General features: G+C 31.3%; 2 protein-coding genes across 2 annotated transcripts in view; one reads left to right on the top strand and one right to left on the bottom strand.

Annotated features, from left to right (window-relative positions):
• Positions 1 to 16,886, top strand: part of LOC124359237 (prosaposin-like) — a 60,135-nt gene extending 43,249 nt beyond the window's left edge. Inside the window, exons 14-18 of the mRNA XM_046811823.1 lie at positions 180 to 295; positions 1,558 to 1,747; positions 3,327 to 3,466; positions 8,412 to 8,603; positions 16,575 to 16,886. Of these exons, the coding sequence (XP_046667779.1) occupies positions 180 to 295; positions 1,558 to 1,747; positions 3,327 to 3,466; positions 8,412 to 8,603; positions 16,575 to 16,661 (725 nt within the window). The 3' untranslated portion in view covers positions 16,662 to 16,886. The remainder of the gene's footprint in view (positions 1 to 179; positions 296 to 1,557; positions 1,748 to 3,326; positions 3,467 to 8,411; positions 8,604 to 16,574) is intronic.
• Positions 16,887 to 21,448: 4,562 nt separating this feature from the next.
• Positions 21,449 to 27,666, bottom strand: part of LOC124359240 (vesicular integral-membrane protein VIP36-like) — a 32,296-nt gene continuing 26,078 nt past the window's right edge. Inside the window, exon 8 of the mRNA XM_046811826.1 lies at positions 21,449 to 27,555. Within this exon, the coding sequence (XP_046667782.1) occupies positions 27,404 to 27,555 (152 nt within the window). The 3' untranslated portion in view covers positions 21,449 to 27,403. The remainder of the gene's footprint in view (positions 27,556 to 27,666) is intronic.

The following is a 27,666-nucleotide window of genomic DNA, read 5'->3' on the forward strand; positions in this document are numbered from 1 at the left end:
GGTTAAAATGCTTTGAATGAAACCATACAAAGATAATAAGATCTTTCGGTAGCTCCAATTTTCATTTTCAGAACAACAGTTTTTAAGGAGAAATTTATTCAGTAATTTTATTTAAAGAAATTTGTGTGTAAAATACAACAAAATAAAAATAATAACCTAATGTTTTATTTTGTTTTCAGAGACAAATGAGATCCCACAGACATGGGCCGATGAGAGACATGACAGTGACATCTGTGTGATGTGCGAGTTTGTTCTCAAAACTCTTGAGAAGGATTTACAAGACAAGAAAACTGAGGTATGTTCATTAATCTTATTTCTTTACAATCTCAATTGTGATGATAGATTACATAGGGTTTTTTACATGAAGAGAGTGGGTTCCCATTTCTTATACCTGCACCATCACCTTTGAATCAGAAGCTTCTGCTTAAATAAAAATGTATGTCCAAGTCCAGACGTCATATAATAGTTTAACTCTTAAAGTGTTGATATTGTGCAGTGCGATGTCTGCAAGCTGTTCGACAGTTCCAACATCGTGCGATGCGAGGTTAGGTCGACATGTACGGCAAAGAACATAACTTCTATAATAGATATTTCACAACATATTTTATGTAGTAATAAACTAGAATAATAGCAATATTAACTTATCCACATGCTGCCTTTTATATTCCTAAATGCTTTTACTAGACTACAGGTGATTTTAGCTTTCATCATCACCTGGAATTGTCATTGCTTATGAGAGTCATTATAAACGAGGTATTTCGTTGGTGTTAATAACTAGAGTAGTTTTTCTTTAGTGTTTTATTTAAGTTTATAGCTGTTTTTATTTATAATACAGGTCAGGAATAAATGTAAATATTAACAAAGACTGTTTGGGTGTAATAAAATTTGCCTGTTGAAGTAATTGTTTGACTTTGCCATATTTTTAAGTTTCCATTGGTAGAAAAGAATCTATCCCTGGATTTGCTAAGAAAAATTAAAGAACTTAAACTGGAATACTCCTAGAATGTTCTTGACACTACCTGTTAGTTATTCGAGCTTGAAGATTCTGCAAAATAGAGATCATACAAAATTATTTGAAATCTTCATTGTGATAAGATTGTTTAATGAATATTTGATGAAAAAGAGTTTTGCCACATTTACTTGTGACTTTTTAACTAAGTGACTGAACACCCCCCTTTTTATCAAAGAGGAGGTACCACTTTCAAGTCTGGCCGGGGACATCGGTCACCTTAGCTATGCCACTGGTAAGTACTTCACAGTCATCAGGACAGTTCATTGTGGTGGCCATTTTGAACACAAGTATAGTGCACTTAGAAAGGCATAGTGATCTACGTTGTGACCTACCAGAAGAGTACTGAACATGTACTCTTGCTACTCATGTAGCTACAACTTGTTGCTACTCATCACAACCCAGATTGCGGTGCTACCTTCAACCATTCAGCAATCAGATTTCTTGGCAACTTACTCTCGGAAAGACCCTCAAAAATAGTGTGAAAATTTACATGTTATCAATAAATAGAACTATTACTGATAATTAATCAATATTATAAATTGCAGGCAGAGATCCGTGAGGCTGTAGAGCATGTTTGTTTCGTGATGCCATCAACAGTTCGACCCAAGTGCAAGAGATTCGTAGACCAATACTCAGACCTGATAGTCACACTTTTGGCTCAATCCATTGAACCCAAACAGATATGTCAGATGCTGGGTGTATGTTCCTCATCTACAGGACTGGACTATGTGCGGAGTAAGTATCAATGTACTAGTTTTTACTTCTTGGACTGATAGGCACAATTGTAGCTTAGATCCATTGATCCCAAACAGATTTGTCAGATGCTGTGTGTGTGTTCCTCATCTACGGCTAGACTATATGTGGACTAAGTATCAATGTACTAGTTTGTACTTCTTTTTTAACAAATCCAAAATTTTTAGTTGTTATTTCCAAATTTTAATCTTAAAAAAAGAATCCCGATTCTTTAGTTCCAATTAGCTTTTAGAACCTAAGTATGATTTAAATAAAATTATTACTGACCTAATATCTGACATTTTTAATTCTTTGGAGACTGTCTGATATAAAAAGTAATCCAACTCTACTATAATTGGATTTTCAGAGGTTGAGAATAGTTAATAGGTTATCTATTTAGTTTTTCATAAAAAAAAAAAATAATAAAAAACACATTCTGCAATCTGTTATTTGCATACTGCTGATCACCTGCCGTCCGCAGATATACATAGCAGGCTCGTAGCGTTATATGTACAAAAGTACATAACTGCAAGCAGAGTGTTATTTACAAAAGTATAATATTCATATACTATAGAATAGTATATACTAACCAAATACAAATACAAACGTAGTTAGTATAGCATTTGTTCATTAGGTTATCTATTTATGAGTTTTTATATTCAAAGTACAATAAAATCAAGTTTTTGTGATCAGTAATTTTCATAATTTCTAATTAGCTATCATCTGCTAAGAAATGCACAGACTCACAGTACTGTGTGAATATAAAGTATAGAAAATCTTAACTGCAAACAGAATATTATTTACATAAGTAAGATAATTATTTAATTAGGTGTATCTAAGGTTTTAAAAACACAAAGTACTCAAAAATGCATTCTAGCAATTCATAAATTGTTTAATTTAATTTAATTACTTTTTCTAAAGTTTATATTTTATAGTTACAGAGATTTTAGATTTGCGTGTTTTACATGCGCAATAATATATTTAATATTAGGTCTAATAGTTAGTAGATGGATAAATATTATAAATAGTTTAGTGTTAATTATGTTTTGTTTACTCTTTATATTATTTCAAATTAATAATTGCCCCAAATATTGAAGTTTGTAGCCTATTTAATTTTATTACAATAAATTAAATACTATATACAAGTTCAGGTAGAGAATTTAATTAATGTAATTAAAAATGGAGGTTGATACACTTTTTTTAGGAAATTCGTGTTTTAAATACGGATTCTACAACACTATGATTGATAATATTAACATCTTCACTCTCACTGCTAGTCCTTGGATATATTGTTACTGACTAAAGAACTCTGCTTAGAGATGATTGTAGTAAGCAATATGCAAAAATTAAATGAATTTTTATTAAAAAGAAAACATATTCTTTTAACCTGTTATTTTCTATGTATTTTATATATCATTGACTAGAACAACTATTAAATGTAAAGATTAGTTCAGACTCATACAGCTACAGTATGAACAACAACAATAACCATAAGTTAGGAAAACAGATAAAAGCATTAAGTCAAAAACTTACTTTAGTTTAAAAATAGGTTTTAAATGTTTTCTTGGTGTATATTTTGTAGAATCAGTGAACAAATGTGTGGTGTGCGAGTCTTTGATGGGTGCCCTGCAGGGTGTCATGGAGGACTCTGATATACAGAGAGATCTGAACTGGCAGCTAGAGAAGGCTTGTCTCAACCTGCCTCACTCCATGAGACGAGAGGTACAAACTGTGTATTAAATATCTGTTATATACTTTCAGAACAAAAACCTAGTAGATGTACTAATAATATTTTACGAAGTACTAGTATATTAAATATTAGTTACGTTGCTTGTTAGGAAAGTTATGAATTGGCAGAAAAAATTTTTTACTTTAGTCCGAGTCTCAGCTAATGTATTTGTCTACTTTTTTACAAATGTGAATACTCTATAAGAATTGGTGGCCTAAAGAAAATTTTAACAAGTTGATTCAAATAAATAAAGTACTGTAGTAAGATTTAGGGCCATATCAAATAATTAAGGAATAGGCTTTTATATTCTGTGCCAGTTTTTGAAGCAAACATTCTTTCTTATAAATTAAAACTGGACTGTGAAAAGATCTGAGCTATCTATCGAGCGTGTAGATGTGTAGCCACAAAGGGATAGTAGCAGAAATATATATTGTTGATTAAAATGCACTTATGGTTTAATTTTTTCCATACTCATAATTTGATTAATTCCCAGTCCATTTTATTTCCACATCCATTTCATAAAAAAAACTGTCACTAAAACATGTATAGTGTCTATTTATTTCCAATACTAAAATAATATTTCTTTGAAACAGCTGATGATAATGAAATAATTATTTTAAACCATATTAATGTGTATTGGTAGTAAGTTTTTTGTTGTCAATAATTTGTTACTGAAAATTAACAGGTTCTTTTCTTTTCATTTATTAAACTTATATTTAATTAACACCATTGTTTCAGTAAATAAAAAATCTACAAATCATAAAATAAATTTATTGTTGTTGGATGTTTTTGTTGTTAGTTGTATTTAAGGTAACAGCTGCAAAATACCACTAGTGAGCCATGTAATAATCATGAAGCATGCATTCTATTCATTGCTTGGGAGAGTTGACATAGGTGTAAGAAAACATGTTTCTGCAAACAAATAGGCATAATTTTCTTTTTAACCCTAGAACTGGCGGTCATTTCATCCTGTAGTGGCGGGCTGTTTTGAAGCTTCGCGCAAGGTTTTTTTAAAAAAATTATTAAAAATATAAAATAAAAGCAATATAAATAAGAGTATATATTTTTGTGTTCAGAATTAAACGTTAGAATTGCACTATATTGTAAAATTAACCATCAAAAATTTTCTAATAAACACTTTTTTTAATCAAATATAAAATTTACGAAAAATATTTCTTAAATTTAGGGGGGACCATACCTAGCAAATGAAGTTATAGTGAGAAATATTTATAAGTGAGATAGCCATTCTGTGTCAAATTTTATCTAGTTTCAGAAAAACATAAACATTATACACATTTATGAAAGCATCATAAAGCTATAGAACAAAAAGCAGCGATGCGTGTAAATTCTGAAAATCGGGTGTACACGTAAAAACTTTGGTTAAAACAAGTTTTTCAAATACATTTATCTATGAATACATGTTATTTTGCATATTTTATTACTTAGAATAAAATAGAATATACAGTAGTAATGAAATAATTACCATAAATTATTTTATGAAAAGTAAAAAAAAAGTTAAATTTTGCCATTATTCAAAAATTTTGCGAAAAATTTTCATTCAGCAAAATATAAAATAGTTTCTAAAGCTTGTACTATATCAAAATTTATAAATTTATGGTTTATAAGTAATATGAAATATTATGTAGTTAGAAAACTATAAATATAACTAAAGATATTAAAAAAAATAGAGAATAACCCAAACAGTTATTATATATAACCAAAGAAATTACAGGAAATATATATTTTATTGTGAAAACTATCTATTTACCAAAAATAAATAGTTAATTCAGAGCTAAAAGAGTGCTATAAATAACGTTTAGTAAGTGAAAACAATAACAAACTATGTGTCAAGTCATTTTGCCATAGCCTACACAAAGCCGGTAATTTCTCAAACATATTTCAGTAAATAGAAATTGATTTATTCTAAAATATATATTTTTACACTACTACGACATCAAACAACACACTACACATTAAATACGACACTAAAACACGCGTATAAACTATTTAAACTTACAAATATCCACAGCTCGGCACGAAAGTGATACAGAACGGCAGCGGCAATATGGCGGTCACAACAAACGGCGTCGCGTTTTCTTTTACGTTCAAAATAACAAGCTTGCTACGTCATAACCATAATACAAAGAGGAATAAAACTCATCTGTTCCTCAGCATTTTTTCTTCCCGAATCCAATGGTGCATGAATTATATCGATACGTTTACCGGAGTATATTATAAAAAAGTAATTATAGGAGGGAATGTTTGATCGACAAAATTTTGACGGTTAACACCACAAAAGCGGCATTAACCGACATAATTATGTCGATTAACAGTTCTAGGGTTAATTATGTAAACACACAAGTTAACATACCACTAACTGTTTTCAACGAGATTCCAAAACTTATTGTACTGGTTGTTTGGGTGTATTTGTTTCAATATTTGGTATTTCGTATTTACGTAACACGTAAATAAGTTCTAAAGTAAAAAAGTCAATTATGTGTCTAAGGAGTTATCTGACTGTGTAGGAAAAAGTGTTCATAAGTATATAATTAAAAAAATCTCATAAAAATTATAAACAATTTAATATGTTATAAAAATGACACACCTGTCAGTTTTGGTGTTACATTTTTTTTATAAAAGTACGTCTTCTGCAAATATTTGGGGAAGTTAAACAATTGATTTTGCAGAGTTTTGGAAATTAAATGTAAGGATTTTACAGAATCAATGGAAATATGCCTCCAATCATCTTCCTTTTAATGCAGCGTCTGAAAACTGGCGCTGTTTCAGTTTTGACTCTTGGAATATGGAGTCATATTCAGTAACGATGTAGCTCAAAACATCGCACTGACATCACGCATTTTTATGTTCTCTCTATGCTTTCAAATTAGAACGACAACTTTACTGAAATGTAAACAAACCGATATATAATCATCTGATCTGGAATAACAAAAGTGATGTTTATGAAAAATCTGTTATTGAGATTAAAAGGGAAATATAAACCACAATAACATACTACATTATATATGATAAGGAAAATAATGAAACTCTTCTCTAACTGAGTAGTGTTTTACAATTATTTGTTTTCTAACTTTAATCAGTTTATCATTATTGACATAAATGTTGTCCGAAATATCGTGTCTTGATCTATTCCTTCTTCCGCAGACTTTCCTTGGTTATGGAATTTTTCAGCTTAGGTTACTTAGCTCCAATTGAAAAGCTTTCAGAATTTACAAAATTTATTCATACTCTGCTATTAGTAGCTATGTTCACTTTAACACACTAAAAAACTTCCAACACCAAATAATCATTGCAAAGAGACTAAAATATATAGTAAAATATTTTTTATCTGTTTGTGTTGTAACAAAATACCAGGTATTAAATATACAATAGTTAGTTTATACAATTTTATTATTATATTTTTGTACTTTAAATGAGTTTACACCAGTTAACCTAACCATTCATTATTAAAATTTTCAGTTGATTATTACTACATGCAGTAGTTCAGCTATTACTAGCTTATTATTGTAGATTAAATTAGCATTCGTAATAACAGTGAGAAAATGTACATTATTGGAATTATATAAATGAACTAATTCTATGTTATAACTGGTATTTGGTTGAAACACACAAACAACCACTGAGATGGAAAATAATGATATATTATGGAAATATATATAAAAAAAAAACAAAAAAAACAGGTCTTAATTAGACTATATATTTTGCCAAGTTTGAACTTTATACCTCTATTTACTTTAAAAGGTATAATTTTTATTCCTAAAAACACAAACAGCAGACATGCAGTAAACTAAGCAAGATAAGACTATATATGTAATTTCTTACTTATTTTGTCCCTGGTCCATAATAACACAATTTTGAAAGTGTAATTTATAAAGCCACCCTTTATAAAGGCTATGCTATTTGTTTTGCTTGTTATAAAATTCTGCATATAAAGAAACCTAGATGCTGATCTAGCTAAAAATCTTGTTTTATTATTTTTTTAATAAAACTATTTTATTTGTAATATAATTTAACTTTCAGCTCTTATTTCTTAGTAAAATTACACTTACTTGCCCCTTATAAAAATTATTATTATAAAACCATATTGTAATTATGTACATAGACAAAAATTTTTGAGCTTCAAAATCAAAAAGTTACAGGAGTACCACAATTGGCTACAAATTCTCTACAAGGTGAGGTGAAATATACTGATATTATAACTGACAATATTACTGTCATATTGTCCTTGTTTATAGCACAAATGTTAAAATCACAAGTGTTTGCTCTTCATTATAATCAGTATTCATTACTTTACTGAACAAGTAAACTAAAGAATAACAATGTACATACACACATACATGCGCATGCACATAACATTCTTCAATGATAGCAAAATTATCATTCCTCTCTAGACTCTTCATAATTATTGTAGTATAATAATTATATTGAAAATGCAAAAAAACTGATAGCCTACTGAAAAATCGGTTACCTAAAATATCTTTTTACAGTATAGGAAACAATACAAAGACCAGCTGATAGTGACGAAAAAAGTGATGTTGCATAATTTATTACTAGACAAAGAGAAACCATAGAGTATCTTTATTGAATACAACATTATAATTTTATTTTACAAATATATTTTTTATTTTTGAAAAACAATCAAAACATGCTAAGTGAAAATTATAAACAATAAATTGAAATTGGCTATTTTTGGTTACTGGTATTATAAATAGAGATATTTATTGACGTTCTCACCTAATCTTTCTACAGTGATGTGCTCAAATTCTTAATTATTCATTTCTTTACTTTTTCCAATTTGTAATAATTATTTTCTATATGGAAAAAAAAACCATACAACTCGGAGAGAATTACAAAACTAGAGGTATTATAAAAGATTATGTGTCATATTTACTAAATTAATTAAACTAAAACTTGTTTCAGTGCCAAGACATTGTGCGTCAGATGGCTCCACAGATTGAGGCAATCATAGCCGAGGTGCCTGTGGGCATGTTAGTTTGTCGACGTTTGCATCTCTGTGGTCATGGCCAGACAGTAGATCTGATCAGCGTCGACAACTGTAGTAAGGGACCCGGCTACTGGTGTCAGAGCTCCATGCATGCTGCAATCTGTCAGGTATGTATTACATCTTTATTAACTAATTACAGTACATCAGCTAAGTGACCAATTTCATGAAAAATTTCACAAAAACTTAAAATGAACCACATTACTTAAAAAAATTAAATCTATCTTTAAAATAGCTTACGAATCTTAGTCACTATCGTTATGATAAAAAAACCATTATTTATAAAGATATGTATTAAAAGCTATAAAACACATGAAATAAATACAATCTGTTCATTAAATATCACAGTTCCAAAAGTCAAAATTTATTCCAGGTATGATTACTTAATAATCTTCAAAACACATTTCTCCTGCATTGATAACTTAGTTCAGTGCACCTGCCACTCGTCAATAGCTTGCTGGAAGTTGGTTTCCGAATACAGTTAAGAATCTTTGTTGTCGTCTCTTGAACCACCTTGATGGAGTCAAACCGATGTCCTATGAACTCCCTTTTCATTCGCTGAAACAAGAAAAAGTCTGGTGGAGCCAGGCCTGGGCTGTAGAGGGTAACATTGTCATATGGAATTTCACCCTCAGCTGCCACACAAAAATTGTATTGTGGTAAGGCACATTGTCATGGTGAAGTTTCCAATTCTTCGCAATGGCTGGTCGCATACATATTACGTGATTTCGCAGACATATCAGTACTCACATGTAACATGCAATGTTTAAGGTCATTCCAGTAGGCACCAATTCTTTGTAAACAATGCCACATCGGTCGAAAAAAAAAAAAAAACAATCAGCATGGGATTTTAACATCCAGGCTTTTTTTTGGACGTGAGGACCCTGCGTTTGCCATTCTGAATTTTTACGTTTTGTTTTCAGGTTGTATTGAGACACCCATGATTCATTTCTGTTAATAACGGTGTCAAGAAAATTTCCATCTTCGTCTAAAATTTCTTTAAAAATTCCACCAGTGACTGTTTTTGTTCCTCGCTCAAAACTTCACCACCAGCTATGCGCACATTTTCCTCATCTCAAGATCCTCTGTTATAATGGTGTGGATGGTTCTGACTTAAAGCCCAGTCTCCTCACTAATACAAGTGATGGTCAAACGCCTGTCAAGAGTCCAAAACTGTTTTTACTTGTGGTCACCTGAGTATTGGTTCGAGCAGTCATCGGGTGTCACAACAATCCGTCCCCCTGTCCCCATCTCAACAAATGCCAGCAGGCAACTAAATTAAAGTGTGCTTTAGTTGTGGGAGACCCCTCTACCGAGGCCGATCGGTTGAACCCCCCTCCACAATTGTATTGAGAATACAGCAAACTATTCAAGATACTTATTGAACAGACCCTGTAGAAACCAAAATCAGGAATTTGCTATTAATACATCTAACTTTAAAAAAATGGTAATAATTTTTTCCCCTCCGAGTTTAAAGTATATATTTAATTGCTATGTGAATAGAATGATTTATTATTTCAGTATATTTAAGAAATATTAATATTAGCTTATTTTAATCCCTAATAATATTGACACTGAAAATTCACGTTTTTCGCTTGGACACAACTCAAATCACTACATTACTTTTGTAAAGAAATACAGTAAAATACTGTATAAGTTACTATTTTATTTTGTATTTACTCAAATGCTTGGTTATCGGCACATAAACAACAAGAAAGGCCGTTACGCAACACGGTACTCGTCCGCTACGTCGCGTGACTGGAAGACAGAATCATGGCACAGGTACTTCGGTATTATCACAGCCCACTATTTTTGGACGGGTTTTCCTTATCAGAGATCAAAATAAACTTCATTATAAGTTCCTTCTTCCATAATGAATCGAAAAATACTCGATGAGTCATACTTCCTATCTCCAAATAGACACACAAATGACCTGACATTTTCAAATAATGAAACGTTGTTCTTATAGTTTTTGATTTCATTGATTGTCGTAATAACTTGTAAATTCCAAAATAGGTTAAATAAAGTCAGTTGTTTTTAATACTGTAATTTATTTTGTCCCCGATAAGGAAAACTCGTCCAAAAGTAGTGGCTTCTTGATAAGTAACCAAACAACATAAGTTTCACAGATAAAATAGTAGAGAAACAACATAAAACTTGTATTTATTGATAGTTTGGAACCTATTGAATATAGCTGTCTGGTTATTTGGCCAAAATAATCTTGTACTATATAAAATATTATCGAAATACGAAACGTCAAAATTGGGACACTGGCCCTCTGCCAGCCCTTAAGGCTGATGTCCTGAATACAATAACGGGACAAGAAGACCAGAACAAAGAAATAAATATAAGGAAGACACAGAAGGCTCGTCTTACTAAATTAAAGCCAGTTTCAGAACTAAAAAGTAAAAACTACCCAATAAGACAAACTAGAAAATCAAATTACTTTAGTGTTTCATTACATGTAAAAAAGTGTAGAGACCACAAAACACCGGAATTTGACCTAATTATGCCTGACCAGACTATACAGAAGAGTGGGGGAGCCAGACAAACCCCGTCACAAAAACTGACCAGGGCTCTTGTGACACAGGGTTCTGGCCCGATACCTGACCATCATGAACAGAAGAGTGGGGGAGCCAGACAAACCCCGTCACAAAAACTGATCAGCTCTCTTGCGACACAGGGTTCCGGCCCGATACTTGACCAGCATGCACAAAAGAGTGGGGGAGCCAGACAAACCCCGTCACAAAAACTGACCAGGGCTCTTGTGACACAGGGTTCTGGCACGATACCTGACCATCATGAACAGAAAAGTGGGGGAGCCAGACAAACCCCGTCACAAGAACTGACCAGCTTTCTTGCGACGCATGGTTCCGGCCCAAAACCTGACCAGCATGAACAGAAGAGTGGGGGAGCCAGACAAACCCCGTCACAAAAACTGAAAACATCAGACACTCGAGTACTAAATAGCAATAAGATAGTTGTTGAAGCGCAGGTACATTTTCCAAATGACTATTCACCACCTAGACAAAGTACTTTTTATAGAGTTCATCCAGAAAAACATTTTTTAGGCAAACATCCAAAGGCAATTCACAAATTCAAACAAAAATACAAAACCAGGATCTTTGTAAATCCCCATCACCCTGCAAACAAATTAACCTAAAAATCACTGTTCTACATCAGAATATCCAAGGACTGAAGAATAAAACTAACAGATTAGTCCACCTTTTTGAAGAAGTACAGCCAAGGATCTTAATACTCACAGAACATGGACTTACAGAAGACATTTTAAAAAATATCAAAATTTCTGGCTACACACTTGCCACCTACTTTAGTAGAAGTAACCATACTAAAGGAGGAGCAGCAATATATGTTGACGAAAACATATTCCACCTGACAGAGACAATCCCTGTTTCAGCATACTGTCAAGAATTAATCTGCGAAACAGCAATGATTAAGCTAACATTGAACAAAAAACCATTATACATTACTGGAATTTATAGACCTCCTTCTGGTAACCTTCATCAAGCACTGAGTCTAATATCAGAAATGTTGGAGAAAACAAAAGCAGAAAATCACCCCATTCTGTTATTAGGTGACATCAATGTTGACTGCTTAAAGACTGACAACGAAAACAAACAACTTAATAATGTTTTGACCAGTCACAACATTTATAGATTGAATCTACCTCCTACTAGGATTACATCGAATACAAGGTCTTCAATTGACTGAGTTTGTACAAATCTACCACTTGAAGACGTAGAAAGTAAGGTATTTCACAGCGGCCTATCTGACCATACTGCACAACTTTGTATGTCACAAATAAGGACTTGTCAGGAAAACACCTATTACAGTGGAATGAGCCGAAACTATTCCCAGAATAACCTTAGTATGTTAAATGCTTTACTGCTACAAGAAAATTGGGATGAAGTGCACAATGCTTACACTGCAGAAGAAGCATATACTAAATTTATGTCAATAGTTACCATAGCTCTCAATCAAGCATGTCCATTAAAGAAAATTAGAAGGAAAAAGAAGGTGACAAATGAACATTTTGTAGACCATCAGGTAAACTTGCTAAAAGAAAACTTCCTTCAGAAACTTCTAGTATATGAGAAAACAAATAATGAAGAAGATAAACGCAATCTAGCAAAGGCTAAGAAAGAATATGACTTGAGGCTAAGAAAATTAAGACAAGAGGCATCAGCCAGTTTCATAAATAGAGCAGAAAATAAATCTAAAGCCTTGTGGAAGATAATAAACGATGAAAGACAGACAAAAAATGTAATACAACAAACACTCAAGCTTGAAATTGATGGACATGTAGATAACCCCTATAAAATTGCAAACAATATGAATCACTTCTTTACCAGCATCGCTGAGAGAACGCTGAAAAACATTCCTAAACCATCTATAGACCCACGCACAACCTCGGACACCGGCCATGACTTACATAACTACCAACACGCAAGCCAAATAGAAATACAAAATATTATAAAAAATCTCAAACAAAAAACTTCTGCAGCCACCGACAATATCTCCACAAAAATACTTAAACATTGTAAGGAATCACTAACGATCCCCCTTATTAACAAATCATTGAGTCAAGGTCAATTTCCATCAGCCCTAAAACTTGCAAAAGTTTACCCAAAACATAAAAAGGGGAGTAAAACCGAAGTTGGCAATTACTGGCCAATATCAATATTGCCAACTTTCTCTAAAATCTTAGAAAAAGTTGTCCTGAGAAGGCTTTTGGACCACTGTGAGAAGTTTAATTTATTAACTGAGAGACAACATGGTTTCATCAAGGGAAAATCAACCATGACCGCCCTGACCGATTTTGCTGACTACATAATTGACAACCTTGAGGAAGGAAAACATGTTACTAGTTTCTTCCTAGACCTGAGTAAAGCATTTGACTGCTTGAGCCATGATCTCATATTACACAAATTAGGAATTAAGAGCACAGCCAAGATGTGGTTTAAAAGCTATCTTAAAGACCGAAAACAAATAGTAGAAATAAAACAAGCAACAAGTGGAATCACAGCAATAACTAGATCAAGACCTTTACCTATAAATCGAGGAGTGCCCCAGGGGTCTGTTTTGGGACCAGTATTATTTATACTGTTTACAAATGACATACCCGAACACTTGGACAAATTTTGTACAGTTTCAATGTACGCTGATGATACCACCTTGCTCTTGAGTGGACAAAAAGACAATCTAGATATCAGATCATTCACAGCCTTGAACATGGCTTATCAGTACTGCCACTCAAATGACTTGGTGGTAAATCCAGACAAAACTAGTCAAGTCGCATTTGTGAGAAGATGTGATTAAGTACCAACAATACCCGATGTGGAAAGAAACACCCAAGCTAAATATTTAGGAGTCATTGTTGATGAGGGATTTACCTGGTCACAGCATGTAGACAATCTTCTCTCCAAATTAAATTCCTCCCTTTATATGATCAAACGTACAAAATGTATAAGCGACATATCTACTGCGAAAATTGCCTACCATTCCTTGTTTGAAACTCACATCAGGTATGGCCTAATGATATGGGGAGGAACTTCCGCAAGTAATCTTCAGAAAGTTTTGATTCTACAAAAGAGGGCCGTAAGAACCTTAGCTGAGCTAGGCTACAGAGAAAGTTGTAGAGAAGCCTTCAAAACCCTGAAGATTATGCCAATAGTAAACCTCTACATAAAAGAAGTCATCTTGTATGCTGTTGGACAACCCCTGACGCAGAATAGACACCTACATAACTACAATACTAGACACGGTACTCGTTACCAACTACCAGTTTACCATCTCTCCCTATATGAAAAGAAACCCTCCTACATGGGCATGAAGCTGCACAACCTTCTACCTGAAGAATTGAGATGCCTCACCGGGAGAAGACTGAAGACTACGCTTACTGACTGGCTAATTAACAATCCTTTTTACTCACTTAACGAGTTTATTGAAAGAAGACAATGAACATTGCCATTTGAAAAACTTATTTTTGAAATTGTAACAACTGTTTGTGATGATTTTATTTGACGCCATTTCAATACTTAATGTATTTGAAAATAAAGAATATTTGTATTTATTTATTTATTTGTAAAAACACCCATACGTGATTTGCTTCTTAAGTTGGAATTTTATAAAATAGTAAAGTACTATCATGAATAGTACATTGCAATCATGAAATAAGTGCAGTGTCTCTTGGATCATAGTGCGTACCCGATCAACATTGTCTTCAGTGACAGCGGAATGTGGTCTTCCTGTGGTTTTGAAGTGAATTATTGCCCCTTCGAAATTCCGAATTCAACCGAGACAAACTGATTTTAAAATCATAGCCCAAATATGCTCTCTCAATAACTCCATGGCTTAACGAAATTGATCTTTCCGAACACACAACACATATTCACACTGATGAACCCGAGTTGCTGTCGCTGTCGGTTATTGATAGGCACGTTGACAATCAGATAAGAACGATAAGATTATTGCAGATAAGAACGATAAGATTATTGCAATATGAACCATCTGCCAGAATCTCTAAACTTTCAGTAACTCTCATGTATACAGACTTAAAAATAAAAGGTATAGGATTCTTAACCCTTCGTACGCTGAAAGCAAGTTGTATAAAATTGCTCTAATGCTCAAAAAAAAAATAATAATTTTTGATTTTTTTCAAAGTTATATATTTTTTTAGGTTTATTGGTCTTGCAACTGATCAAAACAAATGATAGTTTTTGTATTGCTTTTATTTTATTTACATAATGAGTATATAAAGACCAATAAACTTTTCTGAAAGTAGCAAAAGTTAGCACAACAGTAATTCATATTATTTATACAAAATTAGTAGATAATGAAGGGAACAAATCCATGACAAATATAGAATATATAAAGAACACAAAATGATACAAAAATAAAAAAGGCACACTAATATTGGACGTGTGTGGTAAATCTCAAAACACTCCTCTGGGTGGAGGGCAGGCTTGGTCTCACATGTTTTACATAGATATATAGTTGATCACATTATCGATATGGATAACCTTGCACAATAGACAGCTAAAGGAGTATAGCAGGTTATAAACAATAAATAACAGTACATAGCGGCCGCTGGCAGCTGACTGTCACGCGCGAGTATTTCCGCTTAGAGCGTACAGCTTGCTCACTGGCGATGGCGCGGACTGACAAAGCAAACAAAAGCTTCCGATGTGATTGGTCCCAGCTGTTTTGATGAGTCACACTTCACATTGCGTCATATTAGAATACCAAATATTCACTCTCAAGCATTCTGGCGGCAATTTGCAGAACTAACGTAAATATATTGCAATGTCAGGGGATTCCGCGATCTATTCCGCTTAGAACGTTTCGAGTTAGATTTACTCGGCGGAATATTCCGCTTACAGCGTACAAAGGGTTAAAATATAACATTTTCTTGAAATTCTATTAATTATTTAAACTAGCAGGGTATTTTCACCTTACTTTTTGTATTATCAGGTGGCCTCCTTTAATTCAAATAATTCCTTCAATCTAATCTGAAAATAATTTTTAATTTTATTACAGGCTTGATTAGCTTTGTTAAATTTTTTAAAATATACGATTCTCAGTATATGTTAAGGAATTCTTTTGTACACACACAAAACCACTTCATGTGGTTTTTTAATTTATTTTATCTTGTTGCGAAACAGATAAGTTGTGAACAAGCTTCTGAATGTAATAAAATATATTTGTATTGTGTTTCAAAAATCACATAAATATTTTTATTTTATTTTTTTACTATTTGGATATATTTTTATATTCCTACATTTTTTGGTTCCACAACTTTTGAAATTAAAAGATAATTTTCAATTCAAAATATTTTTTTATCAAGATCTTTTTATTTTGTGATTTTATTTTTACTTGGTTTCTTATGATTTGCTGAAAAGAATGTGACTTGTTATGTAACTCATACACAAACAAATTAATTATATCTTTATATACAGTTAACATAGTTGTTTAAATTTTCAAAAGTAATTAAAAATCTGTTGTTCAAAATTGAATTGAAATCATGTATATTATTATTGCTAATGTTGTTTTTGTTTCAGAAAATTGAACATTGTCAGAAGAATGTTTGGCTGTCTGAAAAGCCCAGCAAGAAGAACTTTTCTCATACCAAAAAATTCATCTTTTAGTTATTTAGCAGTTTATCTGAATTTAATAAAGTTAACGATTTATTTTTATATTTTTAATAAATAGTCACCACTATTAATAAGTAGCGACATTTTGTGTTTGTATTGTACATAGGTTTGCAGATTATTTTGGGATCTCATGAAATGACCTGTGATGATTATGTTAATCGAGAAATGTACTGACTAATTAACTGTGTGTTCTCAATAAATAAAATTTTATGTCAATAATAACTGTGTACTTTGTTTACCTTAAGTCTGTATGAATGAGGTTGCACAAAACGATTAATGCGAATGGATGGATGGTCTGTTGATTGTCACTTCAAGGTTTTAAATGTTAATTAACAAAATTAAATAATTCCTATCTAATGTATGAGCTTTGTACCAAAAGTAAAACAAAAACAAAAGATTTCTATTTTAGTTTTAATACGTTTGCAGCAGTTTTCAATAAACAATATTCTGTATTAACGATTTCATTAAGAAATGTTACATTATCAAATAAAATCTAAGAATTATAGTTAACAATGGCTTATTGTTCTTTATGGTCCCTGCAAGAAAAGAATTTATGTATGGTGTATTGGTGCAAGCCTTGTCTTGCAATCCCTAATATTAAGCTGAAAAAATATATGTAGCAACATTATTTCTACCCCAAACAGTTCAACCTCAGACAAAGACTTGAATATAAATAATTTTTAATCTATTGTCACCTACATACCTTAGAAGATTCAACACATAAAGAACAAGAACCTAACATTGAATTCCGAATATTGAATTAAAATCAAACTTGAAAATAGTTTTGATTTTATTCTAGAGAACTAGAGAACTGTTCAAATTTAAAACTTTTTAGAGAAATGAGTGATTTAATTGTCCTCGACATGGTGAGTAGTGTAATAGTGACGGGACCGTGTTGAAATTATTTTCAATTATATTATAAATTGATTTAAAATAGAAATCACGCAGATAAATACAAAAAATAATTTGGAATCGAAAGAAATTATTAAGGAATTCAACAACATTAGTTTTAAAAAACATCTTAATGACCACGTATTCCGGTTATCTTGATGTCATTGTGAATTGAACAACAACATGTAATGTTCAATATTTTCATATCAATCTATATTGAACATTTATTTTACTATTTACACAATTAAATTAAATATACTATACAACACAAACTTCAGCATATGGTGCACAATGTGTGTGGTAGTTTCTTACAACAATGAAACCAAAAATAAATTTGATTAACCCCATATGGCACAACCAACATGAGACAATTAACAACACAATAGAATCAGATCTACATCAAAAGCAGATGCTATAAAGTGGCAAGCGGATGCCAAACCATCCAAGAAGAATAGGAAAGGAATAAAAAGTTGTCTCCATAAAGGATAACCTATAAAGCTACCCAGCACTATTCAACAACATATACCGTCTCCAGTTTTTGTTACCTGGGCAGGTAAAAAGCATGTCATGGAATGGAATAATTCATATAGGATATTTGCCTTCAGGGAGCTCAGCTTGCTAACTCTACCCAGCTTGTATATTTTAAAGACTTAATTTTACTTTTGATTCAAGTGTGTATTGACACAGGGCAGTGATATACACAGATATGAGACAAGAGCTCGGGAACGCTTTCGAGCCCAAGAGCATAGAACAGTAGCATTTCAATACCTCCCTTCTCAGGCTGGCAGCAAGCTTATTAACAGTCTCCCTAAAACACTAATTTTAGAAATAAATAAAAAAAGTTTAAAACCCAGTTAAAACACTACTGGGTGTCCTGTTCTATTTACTCAGTTGGCGAGTTCACGGAGCACACACGTAATTGATATTTACTCAGTTGGCGAGTTCACGGAGCACACACGTAATTGATATTTACTCAGTTGGCGAGTTCACGGAGCACACACGTAATTGATATTTACTCAGTTGGCGAGTTCACGGAGCACACACGTAATTGATATTTACTCAGTTGGCGAGTTCACGGAGCACACACGTAATTGATATTTACTCAGTTGGCGAGTTCACGGAGCACACACGTAATTGATATTTACTCAGTTGGCGAGTTCACGGAGCACACACGTAATTGATATTTACTCAGTTGGCGAGTTCACGGAGCACACACGTAATTGATATTTACTCAGTTGGCGAGTTCACGGAGCACACACGTAATTGATATTTACTCAGTTGGCGAGTTCACGGAGCACACACGTAATTGATATTTACTCAGTTGGCGAGTTCACGGAGCACACACGTAATTGATATTTACTCAGTTGGCGAGTTCACGGAGCACACACGTAATTGATATTTGCAGCACTTACTCGTTTAGGAGCTGAAATCTACTCAAATTTTAAAAAATGACACAGGCTGACACTGGAAATATGTGGCCAGTGTCATAACTAAGATCAACTTTCGGTTTAACATCTGTTCACTTAAGATGGCTCACCATAGCGAGGTTACAAGAAGACAATTGTGCAAGCAATATTTCAACAGTTGTGAACCCGAAGCCTTAAATGTTAGTTTTTGAATGTTTAGAACTATTGTGAGGAAGTTTAAAGGTAATAAAAAAGTGAATGAGTTTATTTTTAAGTGGAGCATTAGTATTGTACCCAAGTTCAGCAAGGACACCTTACTGTTTAAGAACAATAAGATTAAGAGCAGAAAATTAAGATAAATGACCAACATGAGTACAAATATTGAGTAGTATGAAAATAATGACTCCTTTAGTGGACTACCAAATCAGGTTATATTTTTTGAACCATTGAAGATGTTAAATTCATAAAGCTTTACACATAAATATCTACTTTGTGATGCAAGTTTCTGCTGTCATTCATGAACGAACCAGAGGAATGTGAGGAGGAAGTGATGACAAGACCCAATGCGATTAAAGAGATCTTGAGACTACATGGCGAGCATAGATAGTTACTGATTCATGTCTTGTAACAACAAATACATCACACTATAATCTGTACTAGGTACCACTAGTTTTTGTTACTTATCTTACTACATTATTACACTCATGCAAAACCTATAGGTTTCTGTAATGTATTGTATTCTTCTGCATACAGATATTGTTTGTCTTGTACTGATCAAAATGTGGGTGAAGGTATATTAAAGGAAAAATTATGTTTAACAATGCTTATTCTTTTGAAAATATGCTACTATTTTATCCTTTTAGTTATACAATTTCCCTAAAACTGTGTATTTTGCCTAACATTGTTTCCTTCTTTTTTTTAGATTTATTATTAACCTTAGCACTCATAAGGAAATTTGGTGATGGTCCTGCCAGCTCATGGGGCTGTATCATCTCAGCAATTTATGACCACATTCTGTACCTCAGCTCGACAGGCCACTGTACAAGTGGCCCCACTATATTGCACATTTATAAAATTCAGTTCTTAACCAGGATTGGAATATCATCGGATATGAAAGCTTTCTATCAGTTACTTCGGTTTTATCTATGTAAGCTCTTTGAATTAATTGATGGTAACCTTAAGACAATATTTTGGGGAGCTGTTTTGGTCACTATTGGCTTATGAGCATGCCAAGCTGTCCCATCAGTACCAACACAATAAACAGTATTAGATTGCATATCCTTACTTGCCACATTATTGTGTGAAGTGCTAGGATGTCCATGATTCACTGGTAGGACTGGAGCAGTAAAAATATTTGCATATTCATCAGGTCCGGCGTCAGATTGTTCAGAGTATGTGTCAATTTAACAATGTTTGCTTTCAGGCTTGGAACCCAAAACATTTTCTGTACCAAAAACACCCTCAATTTCCTTCTTCCTCAAGCAACCAGCCAGCAATTGTTGTCATTCATTGTCAAAAACTACATGTAAAAATATAGTGTACACAACCAAACAAACAAGTATTCAGCACTATAAAATCACTATAACTGTTTTCAACTACCATATAAAACACAAAAAGCTATGATAAAAGAATTTACAAAAGGACCATTCACATGGTGAGAAAAAGACTTATCTAGAGCAGTGACACAGTCACAGACGCTGTGAGAGGGATAGACTCCCCACCATCTGATTGATGCTGGGATATTTGGGACACATACATGCCTGGCAAACCAAGTTGTTATTATTAGCCGAATTAACTAGAAAAATCTATTTTGGTGGTTTTTCTCACCATGGGAGTTATGACGGTTAATCAGCTTATGTGTTATAGCGAGGAATTGCTAACGTTACGTGTACTCGTGGCACAGCATGCTTTTAAACAAGACAACACACGTTTTTGAAGATTTACTTGATTTTTATTATTTGTATAGCTGTTTAAACAAAACGTGAGCAATGCTGCAAGGCACTTATTGACATGGTAAAATTAGACTTAAGTTTAAAACTGTGTTATAAATAATTCCTCTCAAATTATATTTCACTTTTATGTTTCACTATAGAAATTTTTATTTCATTGTTTCCATGCTAATGAATTGTTAAAAATAGGATTATCCGTTCATTCTTATAGGTTATAATTTATATTCAATATTGAATTTCTAATGGGAAAATCTATATGAATTATAAACAATTAATACAAACAAATAATTGTATATTTTACAATTCATTAGAACTGAGCCACTAAAATCAAAGTTTGTATAGTGAAATATTTTTGTACATAAGAGGAATTGCTGTTTATTAACACAGTTTTTAATTTTAGTCCCATGTTGACAGCAGAGCTTCATATGCTCGGATGTTTTTAAAAATGTATTTACCATTTCTCGAAGTTTGATAGCCTACTTTAGAATTACCTGTATATAGGTCGGCAAGGGCATGTAAATAATTATTTCAAACATTTCTTATACAAAATAGTATTTTATTTCAATACACACAGTAATGACAGTCAAAATAATAAAACAAACATACAACAACCTACAACTACAACAATGACTAATATATTAGGATTTGGTTTGTTTCAGATGTATGTAAAAAACTCTATTTTTCCACTCTATACTGAAATATTTCTAACAGTATGAGTAAGGATAAAATTAGATTTATTTATATCCTTGGGTAAGATAATAGATTATATTTCCCTGCATAATCATTCCTCAGGTTGGTTCGTCCACCATCTTTCTGCTCAAGCTTTCTTACTTTTTTCTACATGCACATGCTTAAACACAAACACACAGTTCATTCTTCAGGTCTGGCAACCAAAACAGTTTTACCTGCATATTATTTAATATGTTCTAGAGGTTCTAATAGGTCCTAGAGGACTCAAGAACATAATTGCAGTTTTACATGCAATTATTAGTTGCAATTAATTATAATCATGTAACAGTGACTTAAAAATAATTGTTGTTAGTCTCGGTTGGTTTTCCTAAACAATTTTCTTTGGAAATGATGAGTATAACGAACATTGGAAAATGTTAGAGGCTAAATAACATCAAATACATGAGCTCAACAATAAAAGTTTATATATCAAATCAAGATAGTTTAGAAATGTAAATAGTTTTATTACAAAAAATTATTTCAGATGTATACTTAAATATAAATTTAATACACTATAAAGCTCTTATTTTCACACACATAAAAAAGTACTAATAATTAATTGTTGAGTAAATAGATTAAAAACTAGACAAAAACAATCAAATACTACAAAAGATATTGAAGTTTCCATACTTTAAGGAAAACTAATCTTTTCATATTCATTCTATGTACTAAACATTGTAAAAAATGTCATCACATATATCTGAATTCTGTTTCTCATATGTGTTTTTTGTTAAAAATATATAATTCAAACAAATTATATTGTAGCATTGTAATTTTGCATGGCCATTCGTCAAATAATTGTTTTAAGATTTTCATTATCGCCAAAAATTAAAAAATATATTAATGAAAAGACACCAGTAAAACAATATTAAGAAGAATAAAACAATAAAAAAAACAGACTTGGTATTATATTTATTAAATTATTACTTATATATATGGTATTTTAATTGTAATAAAAATGATGTAAATATTTGTTTGTAGAGTCGCCTGATGATGAAACCTTCGGTTTTCGAAAGGCCTTGCACGAAAAATAAATAAATTGGAAATGTTAAGTATTCTTTATATTTATTAATATTTATAAGTTTTTCCAATTGCTCCAAGAGTCTTCAATGATACTAAAACATTTACTATATATGGAAATACATTATCTGAACTGTAATTTTTGTTTGACTGTTTTTAATTTTTAGGGTGTTTGGTATATTTTGGCATGATTTTCTGTCTCATAGATCTTCGTAAAATGTACCTCAAAATTATTAAATTATCATTTTAAAATATAGGCTAATGCTGGAAATTTAATGATTTTGAATTTCAAAGTAAAAAGTACAGACATGAAAAAGCTTAATTACATTCAGTGGCATGTAATAAAATATTTATTTTTTGTTATATTTAATATGCACAACCTAGATTAGTCAAAACATCTTTTTGTTAAATCCTATCTATTGTAGTTTGAAACTATAGGCTACACCATAAAACTGAGCAAGCCTAAACATAAAAGGCTACTTACTAATGTAAGAACCTAAAGGTGATATTTTTGTTGAATGATCAGCACCTCAGCTATTGCCACAGGAGTCCTGAGTTTGTATGGCATTTGACAAGCTAGCAAACAATCATCTGAGCACAGTCTGAAGTAAAGTGATAAAATGTTTCCAAGCTAGAGGTTCAGATCATATTATATATATATACATATAAAATAAATCAATTAAACTTTTACAAATATATTAGTTATAGGTTTTAGAAAACAGCAATTTTAGATATACGTATTGTAGTGTTTGGTGCTGTTCATATACAATAAATATACCAGTATGTAATGTCAATTTATGGAATAAAGATTCTCTCTCTCTCTCTCATATATATATAATTTTATAACAGCAATACTGTATATAAAATTTGGAAACATGTTACACCAGAAGAGAATCAACTTTTTTTAAAGTTACATATTATTATATGGTAATATATATATATATATATATATATATATATATATAAAATACATATACTGTATATAAAATTTGGAAACATGTTACACCAGAAGAGAATCAACTTTTTTTAAAGCTACATATTATTTTATGGTAACGAAAACATAAATCCTATCACTTTCGACCAATTGAGTCATGTTGCTTTTTTATTAAATCTTATTGCTTACTTTGTTCTTAATATATCTTTTCAGTGAATATTTGTTATTTAGAGAATTCCTAGTAGCTTCTTTATATGCTTTACAATATATTTATTTTGATCATCTGAGAACATAAAAATAATCAAATAATTTATTTGTATAGACAATTAAAAATTCATATACATTTCATACATTTATTTGTTCTAAATTTTACCCATCCAACAAATGAGATTACTAAGTAAGCAAAGAATAAGACAACAGCACCAATAGTTTCAAAATGAGCTATAAAAACTATTTTTCTTTAAATTTCTTTACATTAAATGATACTTTAACATCAAGATTATTACATTGAAATTTACATCTGAAGTAAATAAAATTCAATTAACGAAAAAGTACACATTTATGCTAGCTAGATTTTTATTTCAATAAATCAATAATCATAAGATAGTTCGATGTGATTTCTGAACAATCATAAAGTTCTTGATTTTTTTAAATTTATTTCATACAGTTAATATTATACACAATAAACTAGTAACAATATTTTAAGAATTACCAACTTAACAACAACAGTTCATCGAATCTGTAATGTATGTATACATATATCTGTAAATATATTCTGTAAAATACAAAGGGCCATCTCATTAAAACTCACAATCCATAATACTCCAGTTTCTTTTATCACCATAATGTACACAATTTACAATACATACTAAAAACAGAAATGAATGTGTCACATTAATTAAGAATAGCACAGTAAATGATGACCCATTCACCCCAGTGAATAGTTCAAATATTGAATATGAGCCTTCATAACAGTTTGATATAAAATCAAAGCTGATGAATGTTTTGAAGGCTTTAATATGATTGAAGGGCCAACAGGACTTCAGGCATCTGCCATTGTTATAGAAGGGCTGTCCAGAAAGTATCCAATATTCAATGATTACTCCTTATCTACCTCGCAGCTACTGTTATCAGATTCAGCATACATACTCCTGCATGCATCAAGGTCAACAGACGAACTAATGGAGATCCTAAAGGTGGACTTTGCAACTTGCTTCTCGAAGTGAGAGGATTGTTTGAATAAGTGTATAGCATCCAATGAATAGACTTTGAAGACAAGTTTGGTTGCAATTGGTAAACTTAGTGTTTCATTAATATCAAAATATTGAATACTTTCCGGACAGCTCTCATATTTTACAAAATCTTTTATGAACTGGTATCCATTCTCTTAGTAGAGGAAAATTGACAAATCAATAAGTCTCCACCTAATTGCTGTCGCTTATCATGTGTGGCACTTGTGATGTTCCATCTGTGTTTCTTTTAATTGAAACTTATCTGATTTTAACTTTGGCATATTAATCCCCATGGTTTTTATTTTTTACCTTTCTCATTTCTTGCTGAAACTAATGTTTAGGGTGTTACATCTGGAGGAAAGAATGACAAAAGTTGTTCAAAAATTGTTTCAATTTTTATACCATGTAACAAAAGTATTTTCCTTTGTATTCCATTACAGAATAGTACATAAGTAAATTTTCTGCATTTGTGTTCTACTTGAAATTTAATGATTGATATGTATTTGAGGACTGTAACAAAAACAAAATACAAGCTTTAAATTAAGGTTAACTTAATACCATTGAAATATAACACAGCAAACATAATATTTGATTACACTATTAATCATATTTTTGCTATTATTGAACTTTATGGGCTAAGGAATATTACTAATGATCATTTTATGGTTTTATTGATTATTATAACATAGTAATTAATTAAATTGATTGTACTTTTTATGGAATAATTTGCATCATATTAAAAATGTGTATATTAATTGAATCTACAGCTGCTAAGAAATTTAAAGTACACACAGGTTGTTTATGAACTAATGTAATATTTTGGGAATTTGTTTGTGTCAAGATAAACGACAAACATAATTTAAACATGGGTCAGAAACGCTTATTTACCATGCATCTGTATCCATTTTATAGATTTTTAAATTTTATTTAAAAAACAAGTAAAGATAAAAATCTTTAATCTGGCACAATTATTGTTCTTGCCATCACAAACCAAGAAAAATATTAATATTATAATCATGTTTGAAGATGGTGGAAGTTTTTAGAGCTTAATAACATAATAAGAATATAAAAATACGGAAACAATAATAGAAGTTGACAAATTGAAATTGCAAAAATGTCTTTGTTTACATGTTTATGTATCATTACCATGATCATATTATTTCTTGACCGATATTTATGATTAATCAACCTTTAACAATTTTAAACATCCACCGTTGTATATGATAATACAGTAGTAATTTTTCTCTTAATCTGAGACTGCAAGAACATTAATTGTCCCAAATTTGAGTATTTTATCTACTGGTTTTTGAAATGAAGAATAGGATCTAAAAAGAAAATTCAGATGGTAATTTATGCATGTTTACATTATATTTTTGGTTTGCATTGAAATGAAGAACGAATTCACTAAATACTGCCAGAGGGTTTGTAAACACCCTGCATTATCCACCTGGTTCAGCTTTTGGCTCAACTAAGAACTCAAGATACTTGTTAATCCTCATAATAAGCTTGTTGAATGAGTTGTGAATATTAATGTTGAAATTATAGTTTTGTACACAATTGTTGGAACTCTCTACGTGAAATGTGTGAGATTTACTTGGTCAGGATACAAAAAAATGTATGTAAACTTTGACCTAATTCAATACTTTAAATGACCCTACTAATCTATTAAGCCATTCATGTTTTGTTCACAGAACATATAGGTTATACTAATATGTTTACACAATACTCATTATATATCTCTAGGTTTTTAATGAGGAAAATGGCAGTATCATGACGGGAGGATAAGAATACAATACAATGTTGAATATGTGGGATTTCTAGCTGTGAGTGACATGGCAGTTAGGAGACATTATCAGTGATGCTTGTCAACAATGTGATCTTCACACCTAACATATTCAATGTTAATTTCACGTCTTTGTTTTCAGTTATAGGTTAGATAAATACAAAATTTAAAGTTTGTATCCTACTGAATACTTGACATAAACCTATTCACAGTTTACCTCAATATTTCCAATATCTTAAAACAAAACTGAATAAAAAATGTCTACTCAATCCGATTCTCAAAAAATATACAAGGTAAATGTAACAAACGTCAAATTCTCATTAAATGTTGAAGAAGGTATAAAAAGGATTCAGTAGTCTAAATTTTCAATTTATTTTTTACATTTTAATCATCTCCACCAACACAAATATTCTGGAATCACTCAATTTTCTTTCCTGTATTAAAGACTCAGATCCATTACAAAACTTTACTTTTTGTATACTTTAAGTAAAGGTATAAACTACAAAAATGTTAACATAATTAATTGGCAATAACCTTTTGTATTTCAATGCAAATAACAAAATAATAAAAATAAAATGTCTTTTAAAGCATTTTATAATGAAGTTACAAATAATCAGTCAAAGAATAGTACTTGGTAAATATTTAAAAAATAGCTTTTAGCAAAACCGTTTAGTCAAATTCTACTTTTTACAACCAGTGCATAATAAATATCAAATTAAATATCATCATAGAAAAACAAGTTTTATATGAACCTATGATACCACAATGATAGTTTTAAAATTTCCACTGAGACTAGTAAAACCGCTTTCGTTTATTTTCTTGGTGTTTCTGGTAATACATGATGCCACAAATTACGATTACAATAATTACCATTGCCCCTAATAACATTAGCAAGAAAGTTTTCACTCCACTCCATGATGATGGTTTAGGGTCCTCAACATGTTCTGTAATCAAAATTAAATAAATTCATTTGAGTAAAAATGTTGTTCATATTATTTGTAGCCTACTGATAACACAAATAATGATTGTAAGATTAATATTTATAATTTCGTCTG

Source organism: Homalodisca vitripennis, chromosome 4, assembly GCF_021130785.1.
Source record: "Homalodisca vitripennis isolate AUS2020 chromosome 4, UT_GWSS_2.1, whole genome shotgun sequence".
Classification (NCBI taxonomy): Eukaryota; Metazoa; Arthropoda; class Insecta; order Hemiptera; family Cicadellidae; genus Homalodisca; species Homalodisca vitripennis.